General features: G+C 33.8%; 1 protein-coding gene across 21 annotated transcripts in view; it reads right to left on the reverse strand.

Annotated features, from left to right (window-relative positions):
* DGKB (diacylglycerol kinase beta) overlaps window positions 1-12,083 on the reverse strand; it is an 835,560-nt gene that overhangs the window by 212,950 nt on the left and 610,527 nt on the right. For all 21 annotated transcript variants that reach the window (XM_034963734.3, XM_057302827.2, XM_057302829.2 and 18 more), the window contains one exon: window positions 250-340. In XM_034963734.3, coding sequence (XP_034819625.1) covers window positions 250-340 — 91 coding nt within the window. The remainder of the gene's footprint in view (window positions 1-249; window positions 341-12,083) is intronic.

Genomic DNA, 12,083 nt, shown 5'->3' on the forward strand with positions numbered 1-12,083 from the left:
TTTCCAAAGTTGTGTTCCACTTCTCATTCTTTTATACTATAATAAAATAACCCATATCTACACTTAACTTTAGTATGTCAGATAGTGCTGTATTCCAAATGAGTGAAAGGAATGACAATTTAAAATCTTGAGTAAGTCTCTGTGGATTGCTAATATATATTTCATTCCATGGGCTCCAATGCAAATATACTAACAACAAAGCTCAAGCCATTTCATCGTATTACAAAAGAGAATTCATTTCTTTCTTACTTCTATTTCTACAGATTCATGTAGCTTCTTGCAGGTGGCTGAGAAAGTTTCAGATGTGCCAAACTCAAAATACCAAAATTTGTTCTTCATTCTGAAAAAGAAAAGGAAGAAGCACCTTAGGCAATTATCAATAACAGAGGGATCTTTTAAAAAAGCGTTTAACTCTGTCTTGTGTTATAATAGAAAAGGTCTGAGGACATGTGACATCTAAAATGTAATAGATGGTCATATAATTTTCAAAGCTTAAATGTTGGTGCCAAACTGTATGATGGCCTTGAGGGAATTATAAGAATGTGTTGATCTAGCAGACTCAAGTACACCTTTAGTTTTTTGTGGGTTCATCACATTTTAAAAAATGGTTTTAATGCTCATGATTCTTAGCTTGTTCTTAGGCAACAACTGAAGAATGTGCAATAGTGGGAAATTATGATACAGCATAAAGTTTTTTAGTTCTTTCAAGAATTAACTAATAATATATAATAAAATAACTAAGAAAGTAATAACAATATTATATCAATAAAAGTTGCAAAGAAATATAATTAAAATAATTTCAGTATTTAATCTTAAAGTAAAGACTCAAAATTTATTTTCTTCTATGACTTGATATTTTTGGCTTTTTGTACCAGTTAATTACATTTATTATCACTTAATGTAACTTTACAAAGGTCAAATAGATTTTTATATTATCTAGTATTGGATTTGAAATTTTATTCTTGTGAAAAAAATGCAGTATTTGATTATGCATAATTCTAATAGTGATCATGCCCTCAATTAGAAGACAATACATGTAAGTGAGAGACATTTTCACACACAGAAATGAAACAAAGAAGTTTTTGTTATGGTATTCGAGTGTGTCTCTCATATCAAATTAAAGTATTCTGTTTGACTTATAAATATTGATATCTGCTTCTTACATTAGAATGTAAAACATTTTGACAATTAAAAAGACATTTGGCAAGGGCCTTACTACTTAATTCAAGCCTATTATTGGTTTGGAAAATGACATTAAACCTAATAGAGTGCTTATTATTATGCTATGTTAAATCCAATAGAGTGCTTATTATTATGCAGAGTTCTCTGATATAAAATTATAAAATACAAAGCAAAGTTATATTATCTATCTAAACATAGTCAATAATGTTTAGGCTCTCACAAGGTTTTATTTGCTTAAAAAATTCACAATCCCTTCATGAATCAGTCATATTCAGGCCAGTAATCTGAAGGTCAGTATAAGTTTCATAGGATTCTAGCACCATGAATCTTTATTCTTTTCCAGAGAATATTTGACTTAGTTTATGGGCTGATTTCATATATGTGAGCAGATATAAACAGATGATAGCTAGTGAGATAGGTTAGAGGTAAACATTTAATGACAAGATTTGTGGGCCTGGATCTACAGATGCGTCTATATTAAATTAATGTAAATGTCTATTTTATAGAATGGATAGGCTTTTATAAATTTACACACTGAAGTCATGGAAAATTAAAATATTTTGCTATTGAGATTTGTCATTCTGATGAAAAACATATCATTCTATAGATGGAGAGAAAAATATTCGTTTATACAAAGAGGTCTGAAGACATTCTTAATGAATATTTTATGACTATTGGAATAGTCTTTCTATATTCAGCAACTTTCTAATAACATTTTTGTGTTATTCTTTTCTCCAGACCTTCCAGGATTCATTCATTCATTCAACAAAAGTTTAATGAGAACACTCTCTCTGTTAAGTACTATAGATACAAATATAAATGCAATTACCTTTGTCCCCAAGGAGCTCAGAATGTTATAAACTTATGGGCATATCAGTTTGTTAAGGGAGGCAGGAAGGTAATGGAGGGAGTATGCCTGGACATGTGAGGCCCACTGGGATCTTGGTTATTATGGCCCTTATCTGCCAGGACTGAGACTCTTCCCTACACTGTCTCAAAACCACAATTAGATATCACCTCTTTTTTGTTAGGATGGCTATTTTCAAAATACCTCAGATAACAAGCACTGGCAAGGGTGTGGACAAAAGGGAACATTTGTATACTGTTAGTGAGAAAATAAATTTGTACAGCCGTTACGGAAAACAGTACTAAGTTTCCTCAAAAAATTAAAAAATAGAACAACCATGTGATCCAGCAATCTCTCTTCTGTACATATACCCCAAAGAAATGAAATCAATACCTCAAAGAGGTATTGTTGGACCTTATGCTAAGTGAAGGAAGCCAGAACAGAAAGACAAATCTTGCATGATCTCACTTATATGCAGAATCAAAAAAAGTCAAATACATAGAAGCAAAGAGTACAACTGTGGTTATCAGGGATCAAGAATTGGGGGAAATAAGGCAATGTTGGTCAAAGGATGCAAACTTACAGTTATAAGATAAGTAAGTTTTGGAGACCTAATGTACAGTATGGTGGCTATAGTTAATAATAATGTATGGTAGCAAGGGGGAAAATAATGTATTATATATTCGAAATTAACTAGAGTAGTAGATCGTAAGTTTCTATGTGAAGTCATGGATATGTAATTAGCTTCATTGTGATAATTATTTCACAATATATGAAAACATAACGTTGCACATCTTGAATATATATATAATTTTTTAAAATTTGTAAATTATACCTTAATAAAGCTGTTCTAGACATTATTTTGCGAAGTAACACAGAGGAGTCCAATGTGCCCATTACAGTTTCCCCCAATGAAAATATCTTGCAAACTGTAGTACAACAGGACAACCACAATGCTGACATTGATACAGTTAAGATGCAGAACAGTCCCGTCACCACAAGGTTCCCTCATGTTGCTCTTTTATAACCACACCCACTTCCACCTGCCCCCACTCCATCCTTTCCTTCGACAACCACTAATCTGTTCTCTAGTTCTATAATTTTGTTATTTCAAGAATGGATACAAATGGACTCATATAATAAGCAAATTTTGGCATTTGAATTTCTCACTTAGATTCATCCAGGTTGTTTCACATATCAACAGTTTCTTCCTTTTATCACTGAGTAGTAGTACATGGTATGAATGCATCATAGCAAAGGACTAGTATTTAGAATATATAAAGAACTCTGATGATTCAGCAGTAAAAGCAACCCAAACAATTTAATTAGAAAGCAAGAAAAGACATAAACAGACATTTCACCAAAATAGATATACAGATGGAAAAAAAAATGTAAAGATGCTCAACGACATTAGCGTTTAGAGAAATACAAGTTAAAACCACAATGAGATATCATCCCACACTTAACAGAATGACTAAAATCAAAAAAAGTAAAAAAATCTTGAATATATATAATTTTCATGTGATTTGTACCTCAATAAAGCTGAACATAAAAACATTGGTCTATTATGAAAAATAATAGAGTTTCTAAATGAAATATGAGCCAAGTATTGTAGGAACATACTTCAATGATTCAACTAATTTTATCTCAAGAGTCCTGCAAGCTTTAGAATAAAAGGTAGCATGTGAATGGATAAGTAGTAGAAGGCAAGCAGAGAAGGAAGAAGAGACAAGTTCTGTGCACCTTTGGGAGTGCTGTATGATTTAAGAGTAGGCTAAATACCGACTAACAAGTGTGGTAGGGTCTGTTTCAGAACATGTAAACAAAGTTAATGGTTTTAGACTTGATCTTATGATTAAGAAGAAGCTGACAGAAGTTTATTAGCAGAGGGGTGACATGGTGAACTTTGTTTTATGGGCAAACAAATCTGGCAGAAACATAAAAATGGGCTGGAGTGTTGAAATGCTGGTGTCATTAAGAGAACTGTAGTTATTGCAATAATTCATATAAAATATAATTGAAGGCCTAACCAAATGGCAACAGAAATGGAAAAGAGGGGCTCAATTCAAGAGCTATAAATGAGGTAGAATCAATAGGAACTGGTGATATTTGATTTTACTGATTTATGCCATACCTAGATTATCTCTGAATGCATAGACGAGAATACCAGAGTCTAAATCCAGCATAAAAAGAGATATGGGTTTATATTTTGGCAGGTTCTGTGATCTAATGTACACTGTATTGTAGTTTGAAAATTTTAAAAATATATATACGAGGTTTTGGCTTGTATAGAAATGATTATTCCCTGTATTTCCATTATGTCCATCAAAGTTCCTCACAGCGTAATTAGGATTATGTGTGTTTCTATCAGTTATCCAAGATATACTCACTTTAGCAAACATATCACAAGAAACAGAAATTCTGAGAATTTACATTCAGCCCTTATTCACCATATTAGTTAGCATTACTGCTCATGTGCAAAAGCTACTTTAAATTCTCCATTATTACAACCATTTTATGTTTCACTTACATAAATATATGGAGGTAATAAAATGCACATGGTATCAGATTCCACATGACAAATTAAAGGCTGTTAAATTTTATTTTTTTCAACCAAACTGGTTTAAGGTTGTAGACATGCAAAAAATCACATTTAAGCATTTATGCTATCTACTTTTATGATTCACATTAGAAAATGATCCAAATAATTCAAACTCAAATTTGTCAGTGAAAACATAGCTTTGGACTTTAAGAATATGGTAACTCGACATTTAACCTATTGTGAAATGGTCACAGCAAAGTCAAATTTATCGTATCCCTGGACAGATTTTGTGACTCCAAGGAAAGTAACAAAGGTTCTATAAACCTCACAAAAGTTATTCATATAATTATTATTTGAATTAACGTAGTAAACCCTATGCCAGTGAATATAATTGTAAATCTACAAGTTTCTATTTAATGCTCAAAGTGCTTGGCTACCAGATAGCCAGGTAAAGACGAAGAAATTGGCTCCCATTTACCTGGAATTTTCATACGAACTGTAATTTTGCTTCTTTTACGTATCCTGAGTAATGTGAACTATCAGAGACTTTGTTCAAGCAAAATCCTTCTTGTTGCTGTGAAATTTAGTTAATATTCAGTTCTTCAAGTTTTTAACTTTCAAATGGGTAATTTAATTTCCAGCAATATATTTTCCTTGGAATTTTTCTTCCTGCCTTACCTGTCTTTTATTTTGGCTTTCATCGGCTTAGTAACATTAACGAAGTAAACATAAAACAAAACAAACAAACGAAACAGTAAAGTACCAGTGCATTTTCCGAAAAGAATAAAAAGTAACCTAATTAGACATGAAACTCATTTCTAACAAAGATGCAACATACAGAGGGCGATGAAATTATCTCATTTGTCTTACTGTGGAAGACTCAAAAGTCATAAGCAACAAAAAAGTTTTGACTTAGTGAAATTACTCTGAGAGGTCATATTTTTATTTTACAGGTGCATTTGTTTTATTATTTTTCATGTATTTAGTGGGGATTTAGGTGGCACAGGAAGATAATTTATTATGTAGAAACAGAAAGACTTCTACTAGATACTGAACCCATTTTCAAGCATCGTTAACTAAGCGATTTGACCTATATTATATGGATAACATGCTCAACAGAGGAGAAAATAAATCTCTTTTGATCTTTGCTTTTCAAATAAAAACAAAATCATAATATTCTAAGTAGCTTAGTTAAAATGAAATTAAATATTTAATTACTAAGGATGTTTCAGAAATCCTATCTTTTTTATTAGTTGTTTTCACTTTTGTCCTGTTATTAAAATATTTCATGTGTCATTTCAAATCTGGTTTTAAAATAATTTTCTCGTGGAGAACATAGTTTTTAACTATGTTATTCAGTAACTTTATTTTAATACTAAAACAGTCTCATAATTCTATGGCATAGCCTTGAAGCATGGCAGGAATTTGGACTTGTTTAACTGTGTTGGTTAATGGGAAAGGTTGACTTATAGTAATACTGCAGAGTAAGTGTTTAAAGTGGGTACATTTATGTCATAGAATCAATTCAGTTTTATTCACTTTTTCATTGCCAAGAAACATTACACTAAACATGGGTTATAGGGTTACTCATTTATTCCTAAACGTAGTGAGGTATTACTTTAAAAAATACACCACAAGTCAAATGGAAGGGCCCTGGTGGGACCTGATTCACCAGTGAATGAGGAATGTCTGAAAGCTGCAGTTCAGGGAGGGAAAAGCACTCCCAGAGTAGCTGCAGCAGACAGAATGTTGGCAGGGCACAGGGAGCCTGGTTAGCAAACGAGCCCTAGGTCAGTGCAGAGGGAAAGGGAGGATACATTTGTAGTTTGTTTTTCATCACTTCTTGAAGTCCCCTGGGAAATTAAATGTCATCTGTATGAACTATGGCCATAGGTATTTGTTAGGAACTAAGTCCTGGCCCAGTTGAATAAAATCAGCAATTTATTTTTTTTTGATTGGCAACTATAAATTCACCAATAAAGAGTTATGAAAAAGGTTGCTCAAAGTATGTAATAGTGGCATGAATGGGAACTTTTACTCAAATTTGTAAAAATTATAGTATCAAATTTAAGTGTATAAAAAGTTAGGTATTTGCTTGTAGAAACTTGAAACTACAATTTTATGGCAATTACTATTCAGATGAACACATTAGTGGTGGAAGTGACCCGAAATTCTACACATGTTATAGAAAGAACTCCATTTTATTTAAACCCCTAAACTCAGGCTTTTTTGTTCACAGAAATGTGTACTTTTTTTTGGAGTAAGAGAATAATGTTGACAACATTATTTTATAAGGAAGAAACACAGCTATAATCACGCAGTGGAGATATTTAATATTCACACCGAAGAAGGCAAACATTTTTCATATTTCTAGACAACAGGTAGAGATATAAATTTATTCAAATGACAGATAAAAATGCTTGTATCTAATGCTCATTCATAAGACGTGCTTGTTAAGTCCCAGGGAGACAATGAAATAAGCTATAGAAACTTCAGACAGAATCATATGCTACTCCATCTTAGTTTGTAAAAGAAAAGATGGATATTCTAAAACCATAATTTTTAACCTGAATTACTTTTACAGGACTAAAGAAACTTTTTTTATATGTAAGTGTAAGAAAAGGATGCACCCAAAGATCAAATATTTTAGTTTTTAATTATTTCAACAATTCCCTATGGAAAAAAAAGTGGTTATTTAAGTATTTTGATGTATAAGAATTTTCTATCATAATACTAATTATTTCTTACCTAAATGTTCTCTAGTTCTCTATTTGTATTGTACATTAGAACTAATTACAGAGCAAAAATGGAAAAAGTATATAAGCAGTAGTGATCCCACATTGCAGAGTCATACCAAAAACGTACACAAAGTAAGTCCCTAAGAGCAGTGATAAATTCATAATTATTTGAAATGTAAAATGAAACCTGTAAAATGTTTAAACAATAACCAATCATGTTGAGAATTGAATACATTTCAATAATAATTAAATCTTTACTATTATTGGCTCACAACCTGTAATCCCAGCACTTTGGGAGGCAGAGGTAGGTGGATCACGAGGTCAGGAGTTTGAGAGCAGCCTGACCAACATGGTGAAACCCTGTCTCTACTAAAAATACAAAAATTAGCCCAGCGTGGTGGCACGTGCCTATAATCCCAGCTACTCGGGAGGCTGAGGCAGGAGAATCGTCTGAACCCAGGAGGCGGAGGCTGCAGTGAGCTGAGATCGTGCCATTGCACTTCAGCCTGGACAACAAGAGCGAAACTCTGTCTCAAAAACAAACAAAAAAAACCAAACAAATAAAAAAAAAGTTTCATAATAATAAAAGTGTCCCTAAGAAATTTATTAGAAAGATTTAATGAAATGTATGATAGTAATAATTGTTGTTGTTACGGATCATAGCACTGTCTCAAATGAGCTTAGAAGTGATGCTTCCAACATTTCATGGGAAGTAGCAAAATCTAACTCAAGAAACCCTAGCTTTTTTCCCAAATGTCTCTCATTATATACAATAATGAATGCAGCATCACTTGAACCTTTTTTTCCTGAGCCATAAGGAAAATGTTATAGGCCAGAAAGGTCATCATTAGATGACACCTTTGTTCATATTTCTGTTTAAGTGCTTTTATTTCCCTCTTCTGAAATAAGCCAACTAAAGAAGACAATGTAACCTAGAGCTGACTAACGGAACCTGAGGGAAGTATACCGTGGGCATCTAGGAAAGATTTTTTTCTCTGATCAAGACATAAACAAAGTAAAAGCTTTGCCCCTCTTTTCCTATTTTTGCATGTTCTCAAGGAAAAATAACTGGAGATGAAGCAGCCATCTTGCCCCTATGAAGGAAAAGACAAGGGAAACCCAGAGATGACCCAGATTCTGGACAGAGCTGAACTGGCTCATCAGCAACCTTGAAATAGTCTCTGAATTTTTACTCGTGAGAGATACATAAATAGAATCATTATTTATTTTGCATATTCTGTCACTTGCAGCCAAAGCACACTCAAAACATAACTCACTATGTTTTATAAAAGAATTTTCACATATATTATTGAGATATTAGACAACCTAAATGAATATTTTTCATACAATACTATTTTTCTAATTGTGAAACTTGGTAGTGGCTGAAATAAAGGAGGTAAAGTAGAGAATTTCTGTTCAGCATAATTGCTTGTTTTTATCTTGTGCCAAGATATGCAAATATCACTGAATATGCTTTCCTCATCTGACTTGCTGTCCCCCTAAATTTTCTAAGAGTCATTTTCACACTTACATGCATGAAATAATTTTTTTAAAAAACATGAAACACTGCTTTTTTGGAGTGCTCCCAATTTGCATCTGATATTTTATCATTGTCAATGAAGTCTGTATAGACCAGTGAGTGGTAAGTTGACACTTTTCTTCTTCCCCCATCCCACATCCAATAACTTAAAAATACAGTCACCTTGTGGTGTTTGAATTAATAAAATATACCCTGATGTCTGAGATTATCTGCAAAAATATTTAAGATATGGTATTTCTCTATAATATAAATAGGAACATGTACAGCCTAGTGAAAATTGATAGCAAAATGTAATAAGGTATGTGTTCTTGTATGCACAAAAAGCTGTAGTTTATTTAATTGAATTATATTCATAAATAAAAAGTGTCCAACAAACAAAAATTGTTTTCAATAAGTTTTAAAAAATAAGAGGGCACTACAAATGCAGATATTAGCATGTTTCCAATCCTGACTTTGGATATCAGGGGAGGTTAGCATAACCCTCTTTCTGGTAGAATAGAAATTCATTTATTCAACAATCTGAGCATTTACTATAGGTCCAGTACTGTTATAAGAATTGGAATTATGTTTATACAAGAGAAGAAGAGATCTCTACATAACACTTACTTTGTATTAGAAAAAATACATTAAATTATTTAATATAAATTGAGATCAAGTGCTATAAAGAAGATACACAAGATGGTATGTGTGTATACAATAAAAGCAAATTGAGAGCCTTCTTTAAAAAGAAATTGACCAGGCCTTCCAAAGGTTCTTTTGCTGAAATTCCATAGTTACCAAGCAATCTGGAAGTTAATTTGGCTTTCCATGGATTTTGATATAATTAATAGGATGTCTTAAATTATGGAATTGTGTATCTGAATCCCTGGAAAGGAATTATCATCACCTCCCCTATATATTAAGTGGTATATAAATTTTATAGTAGATAAAGTTGAGCAAGTGAATAAGAGCCTGACCATTTCTGGGTGTCATGATTCAATTATGTTTCCCCACTTACCAAGATGAGAGTGAGACTCTGGACTATGGATGATCACATAATCAAGATAGTGTCCACTGGAAAACCCGAATAACCTTCCTAGGCAGCAGAAACAACTAGCTGGATTATACTAGTTGACTATGTTGAGCTAGACAGCAAATAGCAGAAGAATTGCTTGTTCCCCCATCCTCTTTCTACCATTCACCAGTTGACTTTCTTGGCTCTCTCCCTCTCTCCCCTCTCCCTCCCTCTCTCTCTTTCTCCACCACCCCCCATCCTATTTAATGGTCTTTATTGAATCCATTAAGTCAATCAATTGTTTAAGCACAGGTGTGAGAATATAAGAATATAAAGTTCATTTCTTTCTCTTGCCTGATTGCCCTGGCCAGAATTTCCAACACCATGTTGAATAGGAGTGGTGAGAGAGGGCATCCCTGTCTTGTGCTGGTTTTCAAAGGGAATGCTTCCAGTTTTTGCTCATTCAGTATGATATTGGTTGTGGATTTGTCATAAATTGCTCCTACTATTTTGAGATATGTTCCATCAATACCTAGTTTATTGAGAGTTTTTAGCATGAAGGGCTGTTGAATTTTGTTAAAGGCCTTTTCTGCATCTACTGAGATAATCATGTGGTTTTTGTCGTTGGTTCTGTTTATGTGATGGATCAAATTTATTGATTTGTGTATGTTGAACCAGCCTTGCATCCCAGGGATGAAGCCGACTTGATCATGGTGGATAAGCTTTTTGATGTGCTGCTGGATTTGGTTTGCCAGTATTTTATTGAGGACTTTTGCATTGATCTTCATCAGGGATATTGGTCTAAAATTCTTTTTTTTGTTGTGTCTCTGCCAGGCTTCGGTATCAGGATGATGCTGGCCTCATAAAATGAGTTAGGTAAGATTCCCTCTTTCTCTGTTGATTGGAATAGTTTCAGAAGGAATGGTACCAGCTCCTCCTTGTACCTCTGGTAGAATTCGGCTGTGAATCCATCAGGTCCTGGACTTTTTTTGGTTGGTAGGCTATTAATTATTGCCTCAATTTCAGAGCCTGTTATTGGTCTATTCAAAGATTCAACTTCTTCCTGGTTTAGTCTTGGGAGGGTGTATGTGTCCAGGAATTTATCCATTTCTTCTAGATTTTCTAGTTTATTTGCATAGAGGTATTTATAGTATTATCTGATGGTAGTTTGTATTTCTGTGGGATCAGTGGTGATATCCTCTTTATCATTTTTTATCGCATCTATTTGATTCTTTCCTCTTTTCTTCTTTATTAGTCTTTCTAGCAGTCTATCAATTTTGTTGATCTTTTCAAAATCCAGTTCCTGGATTCATTTGTTTTTTGAGGGGTTTTTTGAGTCTGTATCTCCTTCAGTTCTTCCCTGATCTTAGTTATTTCTTGCCTTCTGTTAGCTTTCCAATTTGTTTGCTCTTGCTTCTCTAGTTCTTTTTTTTTTTTTTTTTTCGAGATGGAGTCTCGCTCTATTGCCCAGGCTGGAGTGCAGTGGCACGATCTCGGCTCACTGCAAGCTCCGCCTTCCAGGTTTACTCCATTCTCTTGCCTTAGCCTCCCGAGTAGCTGGGACTACAGGTGCCTGCAACCACGCCCAGCTAATTTTTTGTATTTTTAGTAGAGATGGGTTTCATTGTGTTAGCCAGGATGGTCTCAATCTCCTGACCTCGTGATCAGCCCGCCTCAGCCTCCCAAAGTGCTGGGATTACAGGCGTGAGCCACCACGCCCGGGCTTGCTTCTCTAGTTCTTTTAATTATGATGTTAGGGTGTGGATTTTAGATCTTTCCTGCTTTCTCTTGTGGGAATTTAGTGCTATAAATTTCCGTCTACACACTGCTTTAAATGTGTCCCAGAGATTCTGGTATGTTATGTCTTTGTTCTCATTGGTTTCAAAGAATATCTTTATTTCTGCCTTCATTTTATTATTTACCCAGTAGCCATTCAGGAGCAGGTTGTTCAGTTTCCATGTACTTGTGCAGTTTTGAGTGAGTTTCTTAATCCTGAGTTCTAATTTGATTGCACTGTGGTCTGAAAGACAGTTTGTTGTTATTTCTGTTATTTTACATTTGCTGAGGAGTGCTTTATTTCCAACTATGTGGTCAATTTTGGAATAAGTGCAATATGGTGCTGAGAAGAATGTATATTCTGTTGATTTGGGGTGCAGAGTTCTGTGGATGTCTATTAGGTCTGCTTGGTGCAGAACTGAGTTCATGTCCTGGATATCCTTGTTAACCTTCTGTCTCATTGA

Source organism: Pan paniscus, chromosome 6 (assembly GCF_029289425.2).
Source record: "Pan paniscus chromosome 6, NHGRI_mPanPan1-v2.0_pri, whole genome shotgun sequence".
Lineage (NCBI taxonomy): Eukaryota > Metazoa > Chordata > Mammalia > Primates > Hominidae > Pan > Pan paniscus.